Source organism: Ornithodoros turicata, chromosome 3 (assembly GCF_037126465.1).
Source record: "Ornithodoros turicata isolate Travis chromosome 3, ASM3712646v1, whole genome shotgun sequence".
Taxonomy (NCBI): Eukaryota; Metazoa; Arthropoda; class Arachnida; order Ixodida; family Argasidae; genus Ornithodoros; species Ornithodoros turicata.
Window position 1 is genome coordinate 49,119,655 of NC_088203.1, and position 27,324 is coordinate 49,146,978.

A 27,324-nucleotide genomic window follows, 5' to 3' on the forward strand; every position below is an offset into this window, starting at 1 on the left:
TCACTTTACTTTGACAGAATGTTCCATGACGTTCAAATACTGTATACATAGTCTGAGTCTCGGAATGAATAAATACACCTTGCACAGGCAACATTGCAGTTGCATGATAAATGGTTGGTAGAAGATGTGACTATTGGACTTCTTCATTTCTCTTCTTCTTCTCTTTGTTATATTTCCGCAGTAATGCAAATTATTTCTTGAAACACAAGCCTCATGGTATGTCTTGTATTTGATGTCCAGCAGATGTCCCTGGTATGTACAATGTAGGATCTCCCATAACGTCCCACTGCGGACGTCCATGTTACGTCCATAGGATGTACAAGACATATCCCACAGAACCAGTAACCGCCCCTGGACAGCCGACAAGGGTCCGAGCATCCGCAGCCTAAAGTGAACATCGATTGAACGCCTCCAGGACGCGTTAGATGGGATGCTCCAATGAGTATACAGCAGCAGACGTCCCACGTATATTAACCTGTGGACACCATGCGCACCCCTTCCGCAGTGTGTCCACAAAGAGCCGTTTGAGCACTCCTTTTCGCTCTTCACACCCTAGCTTGTTCTTCTCTCCCGGTCTGTCGTCTGACTGCGTCGCCGCCAAAGGAGAAATCTGCGCAGAAGGCTTGTTTTTTCCGCAACACGCAGAAGAGAGAGTCATGTGATGCCGTAGCCCGTTGTGCGGATGATTTCAAACGCCGCTGGAGACGCTGGAGAAACATGGCGGCGTCTGCAATGCCTCGGAGTAATACGGTAATTTTCAACGCGAACAGCACCAGTACAACTTGAATTTTTTGAAGAGTTAGGTGCATATGCCTTGTAGGCAACGGATTATCCATCGGGGGCCACTATCTATGACCCAAATGCAGGTAAACGGCCGTGGTGCCTTTGTTTCCTAACGCTCGCGTTTAAGACTCATTTGTTCTTCAAGTCGCTTTAGCCCACCGGCTAGTGAAAAAAAAATGCAATCGATCCTAGCTGAGCTTGTAACATAGGCATATTAGCATTGCGTGCTACTTTTATTTTGTGGTTCACGAACTGTGTTCTTGATGACCTTTCAGGAATAAAGGGCTATACCGCTTAGCATCGGTCATTCATTGCTGCGTGCGTCTCAGCGTCTTCCAGAGAGTATGGGGTGTTTTCTCTATGAGCAGTCTTGGAATTATTTACTGTCTTATGCGTTACAGGTAAGAATGTTAGGTAAGCGAGAAGTACGGCCAAATGCTGGTATGCGTATGCGCCATAGGCAGAGACCGATGATGCCTGATTATGTCTGTTGTTTTTATCAGTGTGCCTCGGTGGAAGAACTTGGCCAGTGAGTTCCAGAGGCCGGAAGACACAGAAAGGAACAATATCAAGACACCGGTAGCCATTCATAAGACGTGAAGGAGTGTGAGGATACAGTTGCGTCGGTTTCGTGCAAGATGCCAACTAATTATAAGGCGAGTAACATAAATGTTTTTTTTTCTTGTCTTCATAACGTGGTGATATGGTGATCACGATCTGTATGAACTGGAATGATCTGGATATGGCACCTTGTCACGTGCTTTCATTATTTGTACGGCTTATGTACCGGCAGGCATGTACGAATGCACATGTAAATAAAGTCCACATAGAAATAAAGTATTTTGGGAGCACACTTGCGTCCTTCTGTTTATCTCATGAATAAAATTACGATATTTCCATAGCCGCGCGATACCTATAGGGTCGGAATAGAGATCCTCCACAGGTCCCTCGAAGATCCGCATCGGCGGTCCTACGACGTCCATGTCGCATAATTTTCTCTTGATTAGCACGGTAGTACGGGCGTAGTTAAAACGTAACCGGGAGCAACTGTGTACGTTCGTGAGACGTACCCAACATCCACAACCCGACGTTCGCTGGATGTTGATGGGCGGTTAATGGTTCTGTGGGATGCGACGTTCACGACTTTACTAGGATGTCTGTGGGATATATGGTGCCCACTGGGGTTGCTTGTCGGTGTACGAGGGGCGTTCAAGTGAAACCGGGACTTTCTGTCTCCTGATTGTACAAATGGCTCGCGCTACTTCTTTTTCGTCATTTTCACATGCGATTGGCCTCCGCGTTCACCACGTGGTAGTCCAAAGTTTGTGCAAAACAGAAGACACGTGCTGGACAAGATGGCCGACAACGAGGAGAGCGCGCACATCGAATTGTCATGAACAAGACAGAAACTGATGTTCTGAGGCTGGAACAACATAGAAGGGACAGATACAAACAAAGCCTCAAATTGCCTAAGAAATCAACGATGAAAGATGAAAGTCAGTGAAAAGGTTAGCCAGCTGTAGGGGTCGAACTCACATCTTCTGGATTACCGGTCCAGGGCTCTACCAATTGAGCTAAGCCAACACCCCTCTCCAGCGACTTTCGGGGTGGGTTATGTGGGTTCGATCCCTACAGCTGGCTAACCTTTTCAGTGACTTTCATCTTTCATCGTTGTCATGAAGTTTCTCGTGAATGAAGGCGTAAAGTCATCTGAAATTCACAGAAGACTTCAGGCCCAGTATGGCCACGACACACTTAGCCGCAGCAAAGCAAAATACAATACGCAAAGCACAAGTGGGGCAGGACGATCCCGGCCGCGACGGCTGAGAGCCCAGTGTCAGAGTTCCTTAGAACATACAACTTGTGAAGCGCCTGATCCTCAAGAACAGACGAATAACATGTCTCAAACTGGCTCGACAGACGGACCTTTCTGTGGGAACGTTGAACACTATCATTCATGAACACCTCCAGTTTCAGAAAGTCGGGCCTCATCACCAAAGGAGCCTCGTCCTGCAGGACAATGCACGCCCGCATACCGCACATCTCACGACAGGCACCTTACAGTAACTTGGCTGGGAGTTGCTGCCACATCCCCCTTACAGTCCAAACCCCGCCCCCAACCATTTCCATCTCTTCGGTCCACTGAAGGCGTTCCTTGGGGGCTGCCACTTCAGCTGTGGCGACGAGGTCAAGAATGCGGTCCGTTCATGGCTGCTACGCGCCGGTAAGGATTTCTACGCTGCTTCCAAGCCCTCGTGAAACTCTGGGACAAGTGCATTAGTGCAGTTGGAGATTACGTTGGAAAATAAACCTAATTTCTCGCCTCTAAGTTCGTTTTACTTTTGCGAAAAATGAAAAGTCCCGGTTTGACTTGAACGCCCCTCGCATTTTACAGACCCCTGGACTGTATTAATTTTGTTCCTCCGTTTACTGATGTGTTATTGATGTTTGCTCCTGGTTTTCCCAACGCAAATATTTGTGTATTTAGCGACTTTAATTATTCAGCCATTGACTGGTCTGTTTCTACTGGTATTTCCCTTGAAGAATCTGACTTTGTTGACCTATGTATGTCCCTTGGTTTGTCACAGTTAGTTCATGAGTTTCACACACAGTTTCATCCTTCAGGTCATCAATTCTTGACTTAAGCTTTCTAAATGATGCTCCTATTTTTGGCGACACCTCATTCCCGGTCCCCCCGAGTGACCACAGGGCTGTCTACGTACCTTTACGCTTATCGCGCCCCTCGGAATCCACCTGCGCGAAAAACTATAAAAATGTCTGACAGGACAAATTTCACATCAATGAACGATCAGCTTCTTTCCTACAACCCCCTCTCCCACCCCCGTTCATTTCTGAGTTTCATTTACGCTCCGTTGATGGCAACTGTTTCGTAATAAAATTAACAAGCTGGTGGATACGTACGTTCCTAGTGTGGTAATACGCCAGTCCTGCGTTTCACCATGATACACCGGTGACATCAGCAAACTCAGTAATAGGAGAAAAAAAAACGGTTATTCGGACAGGCGAAGCGCGCGGACCCTAGCTCTGCCTGCTTGAGGCACAGAGAATGTTCAGCGCTCTATACTAAGGCTGTTCGCCAGGTTAAACGTAATTTCTATCAATTCGCCCTTCTCGAGCTGAACCTATACCTCTGACGGGCGCCGAGGGTTCTAAACTTACTAATGGTGACTCTGCTGTTGCCTTCAACGAGGCCCTCGCTAGTGTTTTTACAGAAGGGGTACATCTCGGTCTTTCGGATGCTACCATGTCTCGCCCCACCGATGTTCCGATGGATAGCAATGCAGTCACCCTCGGTAGTGATAATCAAAATTATCTCTACCTTATTATTGAAGAACCGAAATTATCGTCTTTATGTGGGCCTGATCTTATTAACGCTAAAGTTCATTAAAATACCAAGCAAACATCTTCATTATACATGTGTGCCATTTTCACGCAGTCTCTTTATCAGAGCGTGGTTCCGAGTGACTGGCGTCAGGCGAAGGTTATTCCCATATTTAAGAACGGGGACGGGTCATCATCTCTCACCCATCGACCGATCTCTTTAACCAGCATACGCTGTAAGATTCTTGAACACATCATTTATTCGGCTGTTTCTGATCACTTGGAAACTAGTATCTTCTTCCGTATGAGCACGGCATTCGTAAAGGGCTGTCCTGCGAAACTCAGTTAGCATAATTTATCTTTGATATCACATCTAATATGCATGGTTCTGTTCAAACAGAAAAAAATATTTTTCTGGACTTGAGAAAAACATTCGATTCTGTGTCTCATGCGGGCTTCTTCACAAACTCTCTCTGCTTAATCATTACCCTGGTCTCCTCCGTTGAATCCAGTGTTTCCTTTCCGACCGAACGCAGGCTACACTCATTAACGAGGTTCTTTAGCCTTTCCATCCTGTTTCTTCCGGTGTTCCGCGTGGTTCCGTTCTCAGACCTCTGCTTTTCCTTATCTTCATTAACGTTCTTCCTTCTCTAACATCTGTCAGGCTCTTTGGAGACGACTCTGTCCTCTATAGGCCTATACGCTCTCCTTCTGACCAGTTGGCCCTTCAGCAGGACCTCAACTCTATTTTTGCGTGCTGTTCTCTATGGCTGCTACCGCTAGATGCTTCAAAGTGTCAGCAGTTTGTTTTCCCGGTCTATCTTAGCCCATGAATACAACATTGGTCGTTCTCCCGTCCCTTTGCCCAACTCTTACAAATACTTGGGCATTAACCTATTTTCTAGCCTCTCTTGGTCTGACCATATCCCAGAAATTGTTAATAAAGCAAATCGGAGCTTACGATTTCTTTGCCGTACTTTTAAATCAGCACCAGCCGCTGTCAGGTGTCTTGAGTATCAGACATTAGTTTGGGCCAAGCTCGAATACGCATCCAGCATCTGGGACGCTCATCATGCTAATCACATCAGTCTTTTAGAATCTGTTCAAAATCGCCCCACCAGGTTTATCCTTTCGAATTACTCTTACTTTTCTAGCATCGCTTCGCTTAAGTCATCCCTTGGCCTACCTTTACTCTCATCACGTAGGAAATGTTCCCTCTGATGACTCTTTCACAAACTATGCTATGCTTCTTCCATTCGCCCACATTTCATACGTCCTGCTAACTACACCTCATCGAGGCTAGATCATTCATGTAAAGTGAAGCCCATTCTTTTTCATATTTGATACTTCATGCAGTCATTCTTTCCCAAACCTATATGCGACTGGAAGGACCTGCCGCAGTCACTCGTATCTATCACTAATTCTGCCTCATTTCGTCGTAATCTTGCCGAAGTTCTTGAACGTTAAAGTAAGCCTACATTAAGTTCGTATGTGTATTTAAGCATTCCCCCTCATGTATCTCCCCAGGAGGGCATTTGAGGTTCTGCCATAAATAAATAAAAAGTAAATCAGATTGAGAAAAAAGAGCTGTCCAACGCTTGCAGGCGCAGTCTCGTGAAAAAAAGGCGGAGACGCACTTAGAGAAAGTGGGATGGCCCAGAAAAAAATATTCTGGTGACAAGGGCGCCAGAAAACGAGACGCTCGTAAAAAAGCAGCATGGTCTGGTTAAGTACAAAAAAGTTTTCTGAGAGGTTACGAAAAAAAGCACTCACGACAAAAGGAACAGAAGCCAGAAAGTTGGTGTGCGATATGACAACTTGCTTATCGTTGCAGAAATGTATGTCTAGGACGAAACTTGTAATTCGCCTAGAAAAGTGGAAGTTCCCCTTTCAGAAACTGCTCGCTTTTGACTACCTCAGTCACACCTGTTGTCACTTTCGAATATCAATGCCAGAGGTATTGTCAATAAAATCACTGAATTCCAAACTCATTGATGCTGTTACAATCCGCATGTGGTATCAGTTACCGAAACGTGGTTTCTGAATGCGTTTGTGATAAAGAAATTACACCGCCCGGTTATAATGTTGCCCGGGAAGATAGACGCTCAGGCGGAAGCAGTCCCAAGCACCAAAATGTACTGAAAGTCGGGTGCAGTAGGGGTGGACGGGTAGGTGGAAGGCCTTGAACAGATTCGTGAAACTAAGGAACATCGATAAGACACATACCGTCCATCCCTATTGCACTCGACTTTCAGTACATTGTGCTGCTTGGGTACATGCATGTTACCCTGTTTTTAAGGGACGACATACGGTTCGTCTTGCTGGCTGACCTAGATAATGTGGAGTGTTTGTGGTGTAAGGTATATCTAGAGAACTACTTCTTCGTTGTATGTGCTTTACATAGAGACCCAGGAGTGGTGATGATTACCTATCTGCTATTAGAAAAATACGTCTTACGACACCACTTGACGAACTGTAACTTATATTACTTGGTGATTTCAATCACCCCCATACAAATTGGAGTACGCTACAGCCCGGCTACCATCATATACCTGACGCAGAATCACTGATAGACATTTGTGAAGCTTTCGACCTGGTACAGATCGTGAAAGAGCCTACCAGGATTCTTACTGGGCACACAAAGAAAAGATAAGTGCAGCGCTCATAAGCGCAGTGTGCATTTTTCTTCGTGCCCCGTCCCTGCGCTGTTTTTACGTAGATGTTACTGCTCAAGCGGCGTATTGCAAGGGTAAGAAACATAATACTCTCATGCAAAGGCTTTAGTCTGCGAAATCCTTTTACTACGATATTTCGCTATCAGATCCCTTATAATCCAACCCGAAGACATTTTGGAATTCCGTACTATCTAAACATAAGGATTCTACATCATTTTTATTGAAAAATTTCGCTGAAGACTACGCTCACGTTATTGCAACAGAGTTTAAGGAACACTTAAGAGTGTATTTCTTTTTTCTCGTGTTGATGGTGTCTATCCTGAATACCAACATTGTACTATGCGTTCCTGGTTGGATAAATGTTTGAGTTGATCCTACTGGCGCGTTGAAGCTTTTGGATTGTTCAAGTTGGATTGTAAGAAGAGCCGCGGCCTTGACTATTTCTGATGTTTACCTCTACCGTTTTGATGAATGGTCATCCAAGCATTTGAGCACTACCTTTCAAAACTTCTTTGACACTAGAGCAGTAGCACAAGTAGAGAAACAGCTGAGGTGATCATAATACACAAGTCTGCAGATTCTTGGTAACTACACACCAATGTCGTTAACACCGACATCGTGTAAAACGCTTCAGCACATCTTGTATAAACACATAGTTGATCTTTTGGAATCAAACAAAATATCAGTAGCATAACTTCCGTCGTGGTCTCTCCACCACCACCCAGCTCCTGGAATTTATGCATTTTCCTGCATCTGCCATGAACAATAGAATTCAGGTTGACGCAGTTTTTATAAACGTGAGTAAGGCATTGGATATGGTATCGCACGAAAAAATTATTTTAAAACTTAAGTATCTTTTTAAAAATGACAGCATTGTAGCTGGATATCAAACTACTTAAGACATAACACTCAGTTTGTTTCCTTCAATGACAGGAACTCTCCTGGTGTGATATCTTGTCCGGCGTACCTCAGGGTCCGTACTTCGGCCACTGCTCTTCTTATTATTTGTAAATGATGTTTTGACACATATTACTGCAGAACTAAGACTTATGCTGATGATTTTGTCTTGTATTCCAAAATAGAATCAGATGCAACCGATTTGAAACTCAATCGGTCGCTTGAAATGTTTCACGACCGGTGTATGAAATGGCAGCTGGAAACTAATTTAGAGAAATGTGCAGTGATGTCATTAACAATAGCATGAACCCTCGTATATTTTCATACGGCCTTAGTTACTTAGTGTAATTAGTAGAGCTGTGGTATTCTTAGGGGTAGTCTTTTCTTCTGATCTAAAGTGGAAAGCACACACTGATTGTGTGACGTCCAGGACTTTTCACAGCCTTGCTTACCTGAAGCGTACTTTAAAACAGGCTTGGCTCCATGGACACTAAGCTCTTGGCTTACAAGACCTTTGTGCGAACTATCTTGCTTTTACGCCGGAGTTGTATCATTCCGATACTGAGAAGAATGTCAGTCATTGAATCGACCCAGACCAGGCCAATTTATCGCATAATTATCATGCTTATCACATCATGATTATCATGATGCGCTAGAACAGTTCAAGTCTCTCTTTTTCCTTTTTTCATTTGTTAGTGAACAAACGGGTTTGCGTCATATTTTACTTTTGCAGGACCTTCGTCCCTTCGCAGTGCACACGCCCTAAACACTGTACACTTCCGCTCCCGTATAGACGTTTTCAAGTCCTTTCTTTTTGACGGACTATTGTCGACTGGAATGGTATTGATTCTCGAATTAGGGAGCTTGGTCTGAGTGAGCTTTTACTGTCTTTGTAAACCTGCTCCTACCATGGCCATCTTAATGGCTGCAGTTTGTATAAATAAATAAACAAACAAACATCGTCGTGGAATCATAGCAACATCCGTTATAGCTTGAATTGTGTATTATGTGGTGTATGTCGTTGCAATTGATCTTTCACCATTAGACATAGAAGCATATGGCCACAGAATGCCTCCACCACGGTGCAAGATTTTAATAGCAGAAGGTCACAAAAAGTTAGAAATAAGCCAAGCAAAGTTGATGAGTGCACTGTAATGAGCTGCAATTCATTCCCAATGAGTATAGGCGGCTCAAGTTGGCACCGCGGGATGCGTTGCTGAGGGCTGTGCTGAAGGCAAAGAGTGACGTCGTGAAGTGACCTGAGCACCTGGTGACTGATTGTCCTCTTGTTGAAGAACCTTTCTTGCAAGCCCGATGAATATTCTCTCCAGTGTGGTGTCTGATACAAAGACATTTTCAAGTGCAAAGTGTTTACGCAACTCCGCGATGCGCTTGAACAGCTCACTCCAGGGCAGCATTTGGACTAGGTGGTATTCGTGCAGTCCCTGCGAGTTAACACGTTACAGATTAAATTGGCTTAATCATTAGCATAATTACGTTCCCAATTCTACGTGATCTCCTCTTGCAGTGTGAGAAACACCGGGGAGGAGTTTTCGGTGTTAGCGAATGTCATATTTTTTAATTGCCGGTTTGCGTGGGACCAATGCACGTAGTCCAGGCTGATGACACCGAAGGAAAGTGAGTTGCATGCTATACCTTTGCACATATCACCTGTAATAAACTACGTCTAGCTTTAAAAATGTCGCGCTTGAAATCACGCCGGCGGAGCAAGAAGTATCATGTGTATTATCTTGTTGTTGTCCTTGACACATTCGGTACACAACGTCTTCTGCAGTGTACACAAAACTATACAAACGTAGAAGACAGCATTGTGCATTTTGAGCATCTTCGATTGTTCAGTGGCCTTATATGTGAATCTTGTGTTCTCTATCGGGATCTCTAAAGGCTGATCAGGATTTTCTTTAAAGGGAGGGAGAAATTCATTTTGTGCTCACTGTGACTAGACGCGGCTCCTGAGGACATGCTAGATAGCCTAAATGCGTGCAGCTTGTGAAAGCAGTGCGGGTAAATGGCAGCATTAGTATCCTGTTCGCATGCTTGGTGTATTTCCATTTGTAATGCGTTAGCATTAGAAGCCGCATTTCGATGAGAAGCCGGCATTATAGCGGGGTGACCGATGTGTCCGTGTCCAGCGTGGGACATCACGGAGAATAGCGAATCTGGCTGCGTTCCGCAAGCTGATTCAATCTTCTCTGTCACGTGGGAACATGGAAGAGCGGACCGACAGCAGCTGGGGCTTGAGACGTCATCAGATGCGACCGGTTTCTGGAACTGTTCAGACGTGTCTCGTACGCTCTCCGAGAGTTTGGGGAGCGGCAGAGTTTGTGTATCATGTCGTGTGACGTGTATGTCATTTCTGTATAAGGTGTGGTGCTGCTCGATGTAGGTGGTTTGGTGTGGCCTATTGTATTCTGTATAAGAAGCAACGCTAAAGCATTGTCATCGCAATCATTACAGTAATCGCCCTCAAATGTTTCGTTTGAAGTTCGCATTGTACGTGTAGGGGAACGCAAATCTTCCAAGATCTCTAGGATGAAGAAAAGAGCAACTGAAGCGCTTTTTGTTGTTGTTGTTCACTAAGTTTGTGGTATCAACCGCTCTACACGTTGAGAGATCGTGAGAGCTTAGACACTCTAAATACCATTGGTAAATACCTGTTGGTACATGGAACGCAGGAAAAAGCAAGTTTTCCCGCTTCCTTAATAAAATATCCCCCCATGCTTGTCTGCATACCCACTACAGTAGGGAGGTGGTATCTAACATGCTAGCCAGTTGCAGAAAATACTGTGTAATGCCGAATAAGAGGTGCTTAAAACGTCACTACAATAGCACAATGCTTCTTCTGCTGCAACGTTCTACATTTGACATTACGCTGCCATATAAAGATTTCGATCACGCGCGTCCTTGAGCCTCTAAAATGTCGTGCAAAATATTCAGATTTTTTTTTTTTTTTTTCGTGCTGGCCACAGAAACACATTCTGTGCTGTGTACCTCGAACGCGGTTGTTAGGTGTTTAATTTGGAGTGCATCCTTCTAGATCATTACTCGGCGACAAAAACAACTCAGCATGTTTGATTTTTTCCTAAGTGCGCTGAATTTTTTCAACCTGTTCGTTCCGTGACGTTATTACCTGATGCAAGTCTGTGAGCTGGATCCCGGGAAATATATTATTTACGGCTGCTTCAAATGCTGGCTGTTGAGATTCATCTTTGGAGGTGAGCTTAATGGACAAGGTGTATCCCTGGCCCATCTTCTCCTTGAGGTGTTGAAGGGATCCAAGACACTGGAACTCACCCGCAACCATTATAGCGATGCGGTCACAGGCTGCCTCGCACTCATCCATGCTGCAAATGTTTGGTTGTATATCACTACAGTGAAACTTGTCAAGTACGGACATGCACGGGAACGGAACGGACATGCAAGGGAGCTTGTCCGCTCATGGGAGGCCTTACTTTGCGGCCCTATGTGTGGTTACGCACGTCGATCGCGACAACATCCGCTTGAGTCTGAAGAAAGCAACATAAAGACCGACAACGATCACTAAACTCAATCAGGATCAGTGTCTGTGCCCTCTTAGTCCCCTGGCCTGCACACTTCTGTTTTGCTCATCGTTATGTACTTGACACGAATAACTGCAAAAACAACTTAATCGAAGAGGAATACGATCGTAAGGAAAGCACATAAGCTGAAGATAAGTGTGAAAGGTTCTTTCGGTGGCATTCGTGTGTTAGGCTTGTGTGAAAAAGGTACGGGATATCTGTCTTGTGTAGTGATATTTTAACTCAGCTACAAGAGTAAACATTCTCATTGCCTTATGATAGTCCTTCGCGGCACTGCAGGATAGCTATCGCAGCTGCCATCAACGCATAATGACGTGCTGTGTCATGCAATCACACGTCATGATGCGCATCCACAATGTTTGTAGGTGCCTCCTCTTTCAACGACTTGCTTTCAAACAACGGTATGAGCGGCATATGGTTCGTTTCCAACCAAGTAGACGCTTAATTTCTGGCAAGGTCAGACCAAAGCCAGACCCACCTTTATTACGAAACAGGACGATGATGAATGCGTAAGCGCTCCGTCACTGAGCCTCTCCCCCGCGGAGATAAGTTATCTCGGGAACACGTTGCGGTGTAACCCGATGGTGTCATGTGACTAAGAGCAGGCACCAACCTTTCTTTTGTGTATAAACATGCTTTGTTTAGTAAAAACTGCCAGTTGAGAGTTAGCAGTCGTCCTGTCTTCCTTCTTTGTCCGCGTCTTTGTGCTGCTTTATTACGATGAATGTACACCAACTACCCCGCCTTCACACACTCCACCTTTCCATCTGCGCGCATTGCTCGTTCTTCGTATCTGTTAGCGTAAGGCTGGCGTAGGCAATGACTTTGAGTGCTTAGGCTGCCATTCTTGCAACTGGAGGAAGACAGACAATAGTGAAGCGTCCTCTCTTATGCCACTTGTTGCACGTAGCTGTCTTCCTTTACAATATATATATACAGATATAGGAGTGAAACCTATCCCTGTATGTGTTAATAAACTCCCCTGTTTTCCTGTAAGCTCTCTATCGTCTTCTGATTTTTCCTGCTTAATTCATTCTCGTGGTCAACCGCCCTCTTAAGCCGTTGAAATGTATATTCTATCGCAATAGTACATATCAATGTGGCTAGAGTGGGCTGAGTTTCTCTACAAGTTCTATGTAGCCCTTGTTCATTTTCCTATGCATATTTGGTATAGAAAAGAGGTAGACATAGCTAGATACATATTGCATAAACGGTGATTAGAAAATATGTGCATAGGTCATTCTATTCCCTTTTGATAAATTTGCTAGATTGCAGATACATTTTTTCCAAGAGTGTTCCTCACAAAGAAAAACAAAATAATATGTATTAATTCTACAGCAAAGAAACGCGAGCAGAGTGGGTTGATTTTGTTGGCAAATTCTGTGTAATCCTTATTTACTTTCGACATAATTCCTTGGAATATTTGGTGACCTGTATTATGCCAGCAATTATACAAGTGTAGTCTCTTAGCGTTTGCGTGAACGCTGAAACTTCACAATTGCATAAATGATCGGTGGCTAAACGACGCTAGGACGGCCGTTTTCCTCGGTTAGCCGGGAGACTTTCCAGACGAATGTCAGCACAGTTGCGCGTCAAGTCAGAATTCGTTGCACCACCACTGGATTTTGTAGGTTCACTGGAAAACTTCAAGGTGATAATAAAGGTTCCATTGCTAATAGCAGAATATCTAACATCAAATCTACCCTTATAAAAATGTTTTTTCTCGATTACATAGAAATTGCATACAGAACTGTAGTAGATAGGCGGGGTGAGACTTCTATACAAATTGTATGCGACCATTACGCATTCCCATTACATTTTAAATAAATATTTGGACACTACTTTGTATAGAAATTGCATACAGTGAAACTGCTGTAACCACTAAAGAATATGTGTAGAACTTTATTGTTCTCTTTTGTGGACATCAAAGAAACTGCACTAACTGCTCAATTCAAGTAGCATGCATGCCAAGCTCGTTTTAATTTGATCAACGTATCAATTTAGTTGATTTTGATCAATTTAATCAACTGTTGATGCTACGTACTTGCCTGACGAGTAATCTAAAAAGAACAAAACATATATATATCCACGATATATTCAAAAGGACAATTCCAAGTTGAGTTCGTAAAGACTGGCAGAATAAAAAATAGAAAGTTGGATTACAGATGACCTTTGGCACATAGCTTTGGTCACTCTCACTTCATGTGAATATAGCTAAACTCTGATAACTGTGTTACTACAACAATCTGACTGCTACCCATGACCGCTGTCTGACTACGACGGTTACTGCTGGAACATTTTATTATGTTTGTTCACCGCCAGCTACAAGTCAGCATAAGTGCAACTCTCGATAACTGTGGGCGATTTCATAGGGGCGATGCCGATGTTTGGATCTGGTCTCTAGTTCGCTCATGTGCTTAATATGTATTCACCTTTCTAGCGTAAATGTGTAGTTTTTCGCATTACAAGAATATAGCAACGTGTGTTCAACTTGTGAGTTCCTGAGGGTCAAGGAGAAAGAAACTCGGGTTATTTGACGAAAGTTTTCCTCAGTGTGACATTGCTGAGAGTGAAACCTCTTTCTAAAAAACGATCTGTTAGCACCGGCTTCCAACGGTGGTCACCAAGCTGCAGGAGGACGACGAAGGGCGTTGTGCTGAGTCGATCACCGTCTACGAGTAAAAAAGCTTCATTCGCAAGCTTTTCATTGCGTCCAACAGCTAGAGCCTAACTGTTTCTGCAACTGTGATCTACAATTCCTCTCCACAGATATGTGTGCAGGATGACAACCTCCAGTTCGGAAGTGGGTCGTCATATTTTCGCCCATAGCAAGTGCTTTTTGCCCAGCTGACTCATTTTGGCTCATTATAGGGGAATGGAAAAGAGCCACCAGTATTGTGAATGGAAAGTGTTCTGTGTCCAGAAGAATGACATTCTGTTCGGAATAGCGGCTGCTCTCGTCCTTCGGCATTCCCCTTTTCATGCAAGTTTGCTGGTTTCTCTGTCATTCATCATTTTAACTAAGCTCACCCAGAAAAACAAAATTGCATTTTGCCAACTGGTATTTCCTAGAAAGCAATTGATTAATGGGTTGATTAATTTCAGCTGATTAATCGTCTGGTAGATACAAAAGCTGTCCAACAGCATAACCTCCATGCACAAATGGCATCTTCCCTGCTATCACACTTTTTTATATAAAAAATCTAAGGATAAAAGAAAACCATGTATATAGCACATCCAAGGTAACAGTCGCCAGGCTTTAAAAAAAATGAAGCTGTATCTACGGATTAAGCAAAATGCATTTTACCGAAGGTGATTGCCGCTATTTTTATTTTGAGCTAGTTAGCGGTGCTCTTTTAATTTTCACAGGCCTTTTTTTTCTAAAATAATCTAAGGGGCACCATGTTCAGGGTACCTTGTTGAAAAATGCCTCGGCTTACTCTGGCACCTGTACATTGATACTTTGGCTCCCAAACCACTACATAATTAAGGGTCAACTGACTACATTTAATTTGCTAATTGACACCGTCACTGACTACACCCAGATACTGTTGATGAGTTGTTCTGGCGCTTTTACATTTGATATCTGATTTACTACTTGGAGACCAACATTATTTTCTTATTGCAGATGGTGCTAGAGGAATGAGTATTGGTCCCGAAAGACATGTTGGAATGGGTCATGGGGGCTGCTGGAGAATAATGATTCTGTCTCCTTTGGACTACTCAGCAACTACAAGTGCGAAGCGCCACCGCAGAGGCGTGCACGAGGCTTCGGAAAGAAGGAGCTACTGCGAAGAAGGCACTTACTCCTGTAAAACTGAGAGCAACGGCAGGTGACGCAAAATTACATTATTACGCACTAGATTACATTCCTGGCATAATCAAATAATGCTTTCGCATATGACGTGGAACACGTGTCACATTCTCACCTAACGATACAAAAAACAGCGCCTGATGTGAACAGAAACTGACGCTAAGAGCAAATCTACTTAGGTTTCGTTTCAACACTTTTCGTCTTTGAGGCGCGGCATATTAGCACATAAAGGGAGCGTGCTGCATACATTCTGAGAAATGACAGCATGCAGTTTAGAGAGTTATTGCAGCAACAAGTAACTGTCGAAGCTCACCTCGTAAACTTCAAGCTCACGAAAGTACCTAGTGAAATTTAACACAGTACATCTAGCTAAAATGGAAGCAAGACACGAATGGAGTTCATTCACACTCAACATCGTAAACAAAAATGTACATAAGGAAGGATGTGAGATGTGTGTGGTCAGCACTGTGCTGTCGTGGCTATGATGTTTGGAGACATGTGCTTCAACTGACAGTCGGCTGAAAATGTCAGCTCAGTCGTGGCTATGCTATTCAGGCAATTGTGCTCCAGAGGACTGTAGACTGTCAGCCACTTACTGTACAGTCATGTTTCGTTCATGTGTGGCACAGATGTGTGATGTCTTTTCTCTTCAGTGACGGTGGAACCTTTTACATGAGCTTGTTAGAAAAGGTGCTTTCACCCCTTCCATGGCAACTCTCTTTCATAATGCAAGAAAGCATGAGGGTGCGGGACACGTTCTGGCTCTGCAAATGTGCCTTGGTAGAATGTGTAACAAAAGCACCATCTCGTTGGCTGACTGAAAGTAATATTTAGCATTTTACTCTGTGATTGTCAATCTGGTGCAAAATTTGGCTTGAAAAACTATGCCACACAGAGTCCAGAATGAACCGTGTTCTTCAGCTCTTACTAAGTCACTAGATTTATTCACTTTTCATGTGTGCTTTGCTAAACTAGATCTATGTGGTGCCGTCCATGTTCAAGGAAGCAAGGACTTCAAGTGACAGTCCCGTCGAAAACATGGGTCTGGAAAACACCGTCTTATGATTTCTAATACTACTCACAACCACCGTGCAAAATATTTCAGAAGAAATCCTACCGCGCGATTTATAATCGATATTTTTTTTCTATTCCGCAGTTGGTCCTGAGTAGAGGCCGAAGCGAGTTCTCGCGTAGCGCGCATTAGAGCAAAGCCGCTCGTGACTTGCGCACGCCTGTTTGCGCGATAGTTGGTTCTTGCGCGTAACGTTTGTCAATTACGATGATTTTGAATAGCAATTATAGGTTATGCAGAAAAAAATGCAGAGTAGTGTCAATGTAAACACAGGTATTGCGACGCAGCCTACAGTTCAGTTACTCATAGAAAAAAAAATGAAAGAAAACACCTCTCTGCATTCCCAGCAACGGCGCAGTCCTGCGCCCTACTGTGCCCATTGGAGACGTCATGCTCACGTGACAGCTGACGTACATAGAGGGCAAAAAAGCTGAGAACATGCGAGGGAAAAAAACGAAACCGGATGTCTTCAAAGGAGTATTCTTTATTCGGTGTCTCGAAAACCACGCCATTTTGTGAGCCTTTCCACACTTTCCACACAGCATGTAAGCCTCCGTGGCAGTTGAAAGAAATCAACTTCCGGTTTTCCCGTACTGTCCCTTTAAAAAAAATTGTAGTGGATACATAATCCTAAGGAAACAAATAAAAAATCTAAGAGGGTCAAACTACACCTCTCAATGGTTTTGGCTAAAATGGCCAACAGGCTCATTCTGTTCACTGTGGTCCGCACTGATAATAATAATAATATTGTGCATACAAAGGAGCCATTCTCTCAAGTCAAGTGTTATTTCGAATACTGAGGTTTCCTCCCTTTCGCAGGTGCCTCCCAGGAATATATAAAACCGTGGTAAAATCAGGATAACCTTTCGCACAGTTCTGAGCAAAGACTCGGAAAGATGAAGAAATATCTCCGGAAGCTCCTGTCGATATCACCAGAAATGCCAAGTAACGCTAATTCCAATGCAAAGGAGGAGCACCTGTTAAATATAACATTGCGTGCTTACAGGGCCTGTGTTTTACGTATCGGGACCTTCTGCGAAAATATTCAGAGGGAAACAAGCATGCCGACACTTCATCTTTTCAAGGAATTAACTGGTTACGATCTACATATTTCTTGTGCTGACCGATGGACGGATGCGCTCTCTGAGTCAGTTATGCATCTGTCAACTGCGTATTATTAGGTAATCCTCCTCAATGACACTGATAAACAGTACTGCCAGCTTTCGTTCCGTAGAGGATGAATACCAAGGCGTCTCTTCACCTCTTGCGCCTGTTGTTTATCCTCTGTCACCCCAGTGTCCCATCTAGGCGGGTGAACAGGAAAGCGACAGCAATATAGCTGGTACAAAAGGCACATTCATGCACTGCTCCACGAAAGAAATATGTTAACGAAAACCGACTAATTACTAGAAAAACACCAATTGTCAACATGTTTTTCTTGCACTGTTTCCCTCAAGATCCCGATATATAAGACAGTGGTTCCTAAGGTATGCAATGTAAAGTGTCAATGTTTGGATATTTATTTAATTAGTGAGCGTATACAACTGATCTACCCATTACTGTGATATGGCTGGTACCCCAAGGATCTGTAGCAAAAAGAGAGTTCCTCAATCCTGCGCCGCCTGTTCACAAATAATTCAGATGAAGGACCGTTCTGGAACACCTGGTATAATAAATAAGTCATTTATTTCCCATCATAACTGGGGGAGTCATGAGGCAACGAGCAAAACTCATAAACTACAAACAAAATTCATTTAGTCATAAAGCCAAGCCATTCAACCATTTTATAACCACAAAATAAACTATGGAAACTGCGTACATGTGTGTTCGTCATCTCCAATCAGCAATACACATGCCATGCATGTGGACTAATGTGTCATCCACTGATGCAGTATAAAATATTACTGATGTGGTGATACCAGTCAGAAGCTGCCCTTACAAAAAAGAAAATTTACTTTTAATTGACAATCGACTTCCTTTTTAATGACCGTACTGACTTCCTACTTATTTTACTTGTTGTTGACTTTAGCCAATCAAAAGCCAATTGACAAATAGTTGACACAAATTGAGAGCATTTTAATTGCCATGCGTCAACTGGCAGCAAATTGAATTTTGAGTTACTTTTTTTACCACAGGAAGTGCAGCCGGTACACATCCATAACGGGTATCAAGTATCAAGCACAGCGATCCCCATCGCCAAATCGGCTACATCGGTGAAGCGACGATGTACGTTACAAGCGAAATTAATTGTATTTTTTTCGTTATAGGTGACCATGGGACTGTCGATTGCAAGGACGTGAGTTAGAAAATGGTGTACTATTCCAGCATTCCCAATGGCACAATGCCAGCGTGATATTCACGTCGGTTTCTTTACAGGTTGTTTCCTGTCTCAGCGGTCACGCATACGCGTGCAAAATTGCACCTGCTTCTCACATCGAAACGTGTCTGGGTGCCACTTGCTTGGACAATTGTTCGTCAGCCATTTCGTTTGAGGAACTGTCGTGTTCGTCAGTAAGGGTGATCTTGATTGAGCTTTGCAGTGCCAGCCTGTTCGAAGTTTCGAGGATAGTGTGTTCGACGTTTGGAGGACTGCCTGGTGCATCGGATAGGTTGCATGTCCGTGCAACGTGTGCTCCATATGTGTGTGTTGGAATGAGTGAATCGGGTATGATTTCTTTTTCGGGAAACGATGATGTACTGGATGCAATTTAAAGGTACGTGCAAGCCAATAAATTTTCGTGTTTCATGGTCGATATCCTTGGAGCATTTTCTTCCTTTCATTCTCTTTTTTGCGAAACCTGGAGGTCATTTTTCTGTAGTTTCTGTAAGGGAACTCGGGAGGTACAATGTATCTAGCGTATTAGTGGGTACAAGTAACCCTTCAATACGTTCTGTACACTGTGGCTCCTGGCGTTCGCAGGAATGTCGTACGAGTTGTTTCAGGGGGCACGGGGCACATGCAGCTTTCGCAGGCACCGCAGAACACAGTCAGAGTCAATAAACACAGTGCCCATTCTCAATTGAAAATAGTCAATAACCAGTCCATAAAAAGGCGAATAAGAGTCAGTGAATACAGTACCTAATCTCAATCGAAAACAGTGAATCACAAGTTAATATAAAGACACCCGCCAATTATTAATAAGAAAACGATAACAATCATCACCCACAGATTAAATGTAAATTGACATTTCACTGGCATACGTTGACTTTAGTCAATTGAAAGGAGACGTTTATTTTCGTTAGAGTGGCATATTACAGGTACACTGCATCCCGAGGCTACGCCAGGATGCTAACCAGACATGATGACATGAGACCAGTGGCTGGTATTACAGGTATGCTGGTTTAGGTGTTTTCTGGAGATTATACCAGGACCGTAATCCATCTGGTATAAAGGCATACCAGTATTGTTTGACAGGGTGCAGTAGCGGTCTAGATAGAGGGCTAGTCCGGACTTGCGGGTGTGAAAAGCGCGCGCATGAGCTGAATTCAAGTACATAATGGAATGTAGGGTAAAGTGGGGCTCCTTGAAGACGGGGGCAAGTTGAGGACAGTTTGAGTTTTTAGCGTGGCATTTTCTTAACTATCGATTTTCTCGTTTGTGACACCAGGGTGAGTACAGTCGTTGTCTGGGCTTAAGTAACGTGTTGACGTTCTGCACGTGACTTTTTAGAAATACATGAGAGGCTGTCTTGTAGATGAGGTCGAGGTAAGCAGGGCCTATTTCTGTCCCATCTGTAACTTTCGCATTGACATTTCGTATTCCAATTTGTGTGTTCGTGTGTTTCCGTGTGCACTACTCGCGGCTGACCGTTTCGGCTGCCCAAAAACAAAACACAAATTTTAAGCCCGGCATTAATTATTTGATGTCCTCAACTTAGCCATAGGGTGGGGTAAGTTCATGAAAATATGTGGCCTGTCATTTTTGGCTCGGACGAAATAAATATCTCGTTTAGCACCACAATAATTTGTGGATCATTTCTCAAAGGGTTGGGCATTCAGTTATCGAATTATGGTACAATTTCGTACGAGGAATGGTGTCAGGTAGCATTTGCTTTAATGTGGTCTAGAGAACATAACAACCCCAGGTGGCCGTCACTCTCTGGTAATATCTTGATTGTGTAGACATTTCAATGGAATAATTCTACTCTTTTTCTACGGGAGCGATATTAATGGTTAGCCTTAGGAATGTGTCGTGGAAAAGTATGGAAAAGTACGTATGTGTGCTGGTGGCCCACCGAGGGAGAGGTAGGGGAGACGTGAAATTGCAGTAACATAGCAAAAGGTTACCAAGTAGTTGAAGGTAATTTACAGTATAAAGGTAATTTAGAGTATAGAGTACCACACGTAATATTAATAAGCCCTATGTTATGCCCTACAGGTGAGAGAGAGAGAGAGATTATGGTTTTAATGGCACAAAGGCCAACAAAGGCCATAGAGCGCCAAAACTACGGTGAGTGTGAGAGAGATGTTTATGGGAGAGATGAGAGTGGGATGTGAGAGTGTGTGGTAGTTAAAAGCTATCTACAGGGATGAGCGATGAGATGGACCAGGATAAGAAAGAGAGGAGGGTGAACAGGCTAACGTGCTTGGCAGACGATAACAAGTGAGTATCTACAAGTGTGAACGATGAGGTGATCCAGGATGAGATGTTTACATGAGGAGTTCGGTGATATTGGATAAAAGCGGAGCAATAATTAACATCTACATCTGACTATGTAATCCACACATGGTCAAAGATTGGATGACATTATCAAACGGCACAAGAGGAGTGTCACCCAGTAGAAGGGCTGGGTGGAGTGGGACATGGTATCTGTAGAATGCGGTAAAATACTGTTGGCGTTGGTGTTCGAAGTGAGGGCAGGATGCCAGTACGTGCAAGACAATCAAGCTGTCACAAGCTGGCGGATCCTGACCTCTCAGTAGGTGGTGATGCGTGAGCCATGTGTGCCCAATCGTCAATCTCGCGTAAAGAACTTCGGATGATCTGTTGATGTGTTCAGTCCGATTCGGGGGGGAAACGTGTGGCTGTGTGAGGTGTACCTTGTTATTTTCTTCCATGTCCCTCTCCTGCTGCCACTGTGTGTAGACAGCTCTCTTTAACACTGGCAGGATGTCTTGGTATGGTAGTCCTACAGCTGACTCCTCTTGTGCCAACGCTCGCCGAGCCTCACGGTCGGCTCGTTCATTCCCCGGGATCCCAGTGTGGCTGGGGACCCAGCAGAGACAGACCGAAAAGCCTCGGGAACAAAGTTGGGTCGCAAGCGCTCGTACTCGCCTGACGAGGTGATTCTTGCTGTCATAGCATGAAAGCAGCACACGTACAGAGCTTAGCGAATCGGAATAAATTACTGAATTTTGAAGGTCGTTTTGTTGAATGTGCCGCAGAGCATTAGAGAGAGAGAGAGCTTAGAATTTCTTGGAGGGCAGAAGCTCTACCGTTGCTCGTCGATGCTTCATCATCCGCATGAACGAAGTACAGCAGTGCAGCCTTCGCGAGGTTAGGCATCTCGCTTATATCTCGGAATTTTCCACTGATATCCGCCGCAGAGCCAGGAGAATCACGTAAAGCTCTGCGGTGAAAACTGTGGCGTTCGTGTTCAGGCGTGCCGTCATAATAGAATCACCTTCAAGGGCAACGACCGCCACACCATTGCTTACTTTGGTCCCATCAGTGTAGATTGCATGGTGGTTCCCGAAGTTACGGTGAATCTCCAGGAATTCCTGGAGAATGACAGTGTGTGCAGTGGATTGTTTGTCAAACTGTATCATTTTTAAATTGGATTGTATGAGATGTCTCTGCGAAGGCGCAGCATCGAGGACTGCCTGCTGCAGGGGAACGCCAAATGGACTGGATCCCAGACGGGAACTCGCCGCCTGCACGCGAAGCGGAAGCGAGGGTACAACAGAGGGCTTTGCAAGGAAGAGTCGCTCCAGAGCGGGGTTCACACTACAGTGTACAACTGGGTCATCGCCCCGGCACCTGTACTTTAGCGCAGCCTTCACATGTTCAAATTGTCTCCGTCACTCGAGCGACCATTCATTGCCCTCAACATACAAACTCTTCACAGGGGACGTCCGGATGGCACCGGTGGCGAGTCGGATGCCTTCGTGGTGGATGGGGTCCAACACTTTCAATGCCGAAGGCCGCGCCGAGCCATACACGACACTCCCGTACGCAATTACTGATCGCACAACCGAGTCATAGACCCGAAGAAGTGTGACTGTGTCGGCTCCCCACGATCGATGGGATAAAACTTTGAGTATGTTGGAGGATTTCAGGCACTTCTGTTTTATATAGTTTATGTGTGGCACAAAAGACAGCTTCTTGTCAAACACCACACCCAGAAATTTTTGCTCATCAGAAACTGGTAGTGTTTTGCCACCGAGGAGCAGCGAGGGCTCAGCAAATGTGTCTCGCCTTCTAGTAAAGACAACACACGCTGTCTTTTGCGCGGAAAACCTGAAGCCGTTTTCATCAGCCCACTTAGAAAGACGGTTGATCGTGAGCTGCACTTGCCTCTCAGCTGTTGAAAGACTTGATGCTGAGTAGGAAACCTGGACATCGTCTACGTAAAGGGAGTACTGGACGCCGGGTGGGATGGCTCTCGCTATCGAGTTCATTTTCACAACGAATAGCGTAACGCTGAGCACAGACCCCTGTGGAACCCTCTGGAACATTCTCTTGTACAAAGACGTTAGATAAAGTGGAGCCCAGACGGACACGAAACTTTCTATCCCTGAGGAAATTCTCAATGCACCTGTACATGCACCCTGTGATACCACATGAGTGTAGATCTTGCAGAATCCCGAAGCGCCATGTGGTATCGTACGCCTTTTCAAGATAAAAAGAAACACGGATACGCAGAACTGCCCACGAACAAAAGCCTCTCTGATTTTTTATTCTAGGTGGAGTAGGTTGTCCTGGGTGCTCCGGCCGGAACGAAAACCACTTTGGTGTTTGTCAAAGATGCCTGCCTCTTCCAAAACATATACAAGCCTTGAATTTGCCATGCGCTCAAAAGTCTTCCCAAGGCAGCTGGTTAATGCGATGGGGCGATAACTAATAGCAGCAGACGGGTCTTTCCCTGGCTTGAGAACCGGAACCACTTCGGCTAGCTTCCAGGACAACGGAAGAGTTCCTTCTCTCCAGACACGGTTAAAAAAGTGGAGTAAGATTTGTTGCGACTGGGGTGTTAAATGCCGCAACATGTCATAGTGTATGCCGTCAGGGCCAGGTGCAGTGTTCTTTCTTGCCTGTAAGGCTCTCTGAAGTTCATGTGCGCTGAAGGGGACATTGTAAGGTGCTGCATCTTGCTTAGGTTGTTTCATGATGCGTTTTTCAGCAGCAGTTTTGTGTGACAGGAAACGCTGGCTGTAATGCGAGGAGCTAGACACCTGTTCAAAGTGTCCGCCAAGTACGTTAGCCTGTTCCTCCAAGGACGTACAGGGAACGCCATTCGCTGAAAGACAAGGCACTGTAAACCCCAGCGCCTTTGGTTTGGAACGTAGTGCCGTACATTACAGTTAAGGTAGCCAGCATGTATTGTAGATGGAAGAGTGTGAAGTTGGAATGATAGTACGACATGTTTTGTTGGTATTTCGTTGCCGTCTCTACGCATAATTATTCTCCGTGCACTGACTACTCCATGCTCTCTGAGACCCTCCTCAATTTCAGAGTCAGAGCACATCAGGAGCTCTTCCTCTGGAATGACGCCTTTTACGATGTTGAGTGTCTTGTGCGGAGTGACCGTGACAGGTATGTCGGCAATTGCCTTCAGGGACTGGAGGGATACGCTCTGTTCCTTTTCTTGGACCTCCACCTGGATGTCACCAGAGCGGAGCTTTCGAGCAGTGTAATTTTTGCCAATCGTCTGTTCCAGAACTTTAGCAGTTGCAAATGGAGACAGCTTTGACAGTGACTTGATCGATTCATCTGCGTGTATGACAAGGACTCTAGGGAACCATGCTGGCTGTTTCTGGTAGAAAAACTCGGTTGCTGGATTATGTTCGGTGCAGCGCCTCTTCAGGCGCCGATCATGGGGGTTTTTAAGGGGTTTGTTTGCCATATGTGTTGTGTGTGTGATTCAGTGCGGAGGCCGTGCCGCCCACCACCGAGCCCAACCAGGGGATCGTGCTCCGCACGGTGGCACGTGCCGTCACACTATACCCAGGCGCAGGCGGGAAGCTCTGCACGAGGTTGGCCCTTGCCGCCGCAGCGGCTAAGCTGGATAGCCCTAGCCGGGCCTTCCAGGACCACCCGACTATGGGAAGCTGGGGCCAAAGCGGTGTGTTGCTTTGACGGAGGGGCCTTAAGGGTCCTAAACATCCTCCGGGGCCACTCAACCGCCAGGGTCCCCTACAGGTGCAGAGTAGACTTATTTAGTAGACTTATTTTCACGTACAGTCAGGGATTGGAATAGCATAGCGGACAACGCCGTGTCGGTTGAAACCGTTGATGAATGTTTCACAGGTTCAAGACCACCTAGCGTCATTGTAATCCGTTATGTCATTGTGTGTACCATTATTATCTTGCTTGCTGAGCGAATTCAGCACGACCTTCATATTGGTTGGTTAAAAAGGTGACCTTTCCTTGGGAAATTTCCGAGTTCAGTTCGCAAACATTTACACAATTAAACTTACGATACATGACATCTATACCATGTGGCAAAAACGTAATACGAACAAATGCCGTTGACTGCATGACTGTAGGTGGCGTAGTTTTTTTTTTAATTATAATTCAATGACGCGTTTTCTGGGACACCCTGTATAATTACCGTATTCTCGTCATTTGCCATTTGTAGCTAGCATTTATGTCACCGCTTAAGTTCCAATAATTTGCATTGTTTCATGTTTGTGTTTTTTTCTTCTTGTATCGATGTACCACCACTCCTACTTGGACCCACCGAAGGAGGCCAATAGTATCAATAAATAATAATAATAAGAATAATAATAGTAATAATAATAAAGCTAATAGGAGATATGCGAAATGAAGCGCCTTCTCTTGCCCGTCAGCGAAAACGCACTCGCGCCATTTTCATCAGGGCAATGCTTGGAAAACATGGTTCCGCCATTCAGTGTACGCGGTTTGCGTTGCCTGTGAGTAAGTTTGATTGAATAGTGACAGTTGAAGAGGGCTTCTGTTGTTTTGTCCTTCCATGTGCAAGTGCCCCATCTACCACTACGTTAGCAAAAGTTTGTTGTGTAGCAAGACAACAGCCGGCAGCCTTGTATGAACGACACTGCAAGCTTTCTGTTCTACCTATAGTAAATAACCATCTGAATACCACAACTTTTTGCCGTGAAAAGGGCTATGTATATCGAAACTCTGAAAAGCGAACACAACTTTATTTAGTCGTGATCAAGATGCCACCGCATTGCTGCGTCATGCTGTCCTAGCAGAGAGGAATAAAACAACAAAATGGTGCGTATTCATAAATCGCTGTAACTGAACACAAGGAAGCGCCTGAAATAGTATTCTGTAGTTGAAGCTACTATCGGACCAGCCTAAAGCTTAACGAGTAAAGTTTAACATTCTCGGTTATTAAGAATTAATATGCAGTCTCTCATATCTGGCACTTTAGAATCGGACGTTTGCCGCTCGTTCATGCACCACAGATACAGAACCTGACAGACAGACCTAATGTGATAGCAGTGTTCCTGATTTGACTCCCTTGTAAAATCACTGAACTTATGGAGAATTATGTGAGGTGAATTGTCACGTGTGATAGATAGGAATATTGCTTTGCAAATGTACCTAGTGTGCTCTCATGACGTACATCCTACTCCAAATAAACATATGCACAATAATTAGCGGTCTCTGGGTGTGTTCTCTACTGTGTTCCAGCCTCCGAACATCAATTTCCTCGTATTCTGCATGCCATATTTGACAACGCATATTCCACATACGTTACACACACGCACGCATCTCAGAAAACTCTTTTTCATGCACAAGAGAAGAAATTAGTCGACCCACTATATAATCCAGAACATGAGAATAGGACGTCATCTGTGAATATTTTTAAATCTTATTTGTGCGTGTGCGTGCGTGCGTGAATTGCCTCACACCGTTAAAAGGAAAATCACTTCTTGTAGTTGAACTACATAGAACAAAACCAGGCGTATTCCTGGTTAAGAACCATAGTATTTATGTTGATGGAATATTTATTTATTAAATAAATAAATAAACAAATGTTGATAATGAAGTCACATGCTCGGCAAACGGGTGAAGGCTTGGCTTAAATAGGACAAGCAGGAATGATAGAACCAGGTACCTTCCATCTAAATCTGAAACCTAGTACTAAATCGTCTGATTATATATCACAACTACCAAGTGCAGCAGCACTACAATTGTGGCGTGGTTCCAAGGATCTCAAGACATTAAGGAAATTGCCCCCTGCTGCAAAGCGGTAAAATGCGAATATATATAGGATCAGGATCTCATTTAATCTTATCATCACAACGAAAGCTAAAACCAAACAGTGAAGTATTGCACAAAACAAAGTAAATACAAACGCCGAACGGATAAATGCAGTGTGAGATCTTGCTGAAAATGGAATAGACCTCAAAACTGTAGAGTCCGTATTCACCAACTTACTTAAACCATTGCTTTAGTGACGTCGCATTTAAATAGATCACGTGAGACTTTCGTTCGCCAATCCTGGATCACCACCTCATGCTCTAGGACCTGCTGCTGTGAAGCTTATGGCACCGCACTTTGCGAGCTCCGTGCACGGCGCATGCGCATTTCGCCAGAGTCCGCCAGAAGCGATGGAAGCCGGTAGGCCTAATCCCCGGTTCACGAAGAGTTTTTCATCAAATCTTGGGTAAGTTCTGATTGACATAGTTACTAGAAGCGCCCGGGACACGGATTTTATCACAATAGGACGAATATTGGCCTCGAATATTCCATTTCGATCACCCAGCCAAGCTACTTAAGCAAGGTTGTCAGTCCTTCGGGGCACAAATCCAGCAATTTTCTTCAGGTATGGTTCAACGTCCTGTGTTCGTGTGCGATCCTGTTCAGCGAGGTAGAGACGAATGAAGACCTGTCTCCCTTCCGTTGCAATTTTCCTTTTGCCTTCATTGATGTTAATAGACGCAGCTACAGCGCAATCACATTTACAAAACTGCTGCCATGGAGAGAGCTTTGAGCGGTGAAAC

The 27,324-nt window shown here is 44.5% G+C and overlaps 1 protein-coding gene and 1 long non-coding RNA gene across 4 annotated transcripts in view; one reads left to right on the forward strand and one right to left on the reverse strand.

Annotated features, from left to right (window-relative positions):
- Positions 1-8,757: 8,757 nt before the first annotated feature.
- The window catches only part of LOC135387031 (phospholipid-transporting ATPase ABCA1-like), a 476,077-nt gene continuing 457,510 nt past the window's right edge, over positions 8,758-27,324 (reverse strand). For all 3 annotated transcript variants that reach the window (XM_064616460.1, XM_064616459.1, XM_064616458.1), the window contains 2 exons: positions 10,849-11,062; positions 8,758-9,142 (listed from right to left, as the gene is read on the reverse strand). In XM_064616460.1, the coding sequence (XP_064472530.1) occupies positions 8,888-9,142; positions 10,849-11,062 (469 nt within the window). In that variant the 3' untranslated portion in view covers positions 8,758-8,887. The remainder of the gene's footprint in view (positions 9,143-10,848; positions 11,063-27,324) is intronic.
- Positions 18,660-25,971, forward strand: LOC135388462 (uncharacterized). The gene is made up of 4 exons (XR_010421389.1): positions 18,660-19,496; positions 20,543-20,614; positions 23,840-23,920; positions 24,045-25,971. It is a non-coding gene; the product is annotated as an uncharacterized LOC135388462 (long non-coding RNA).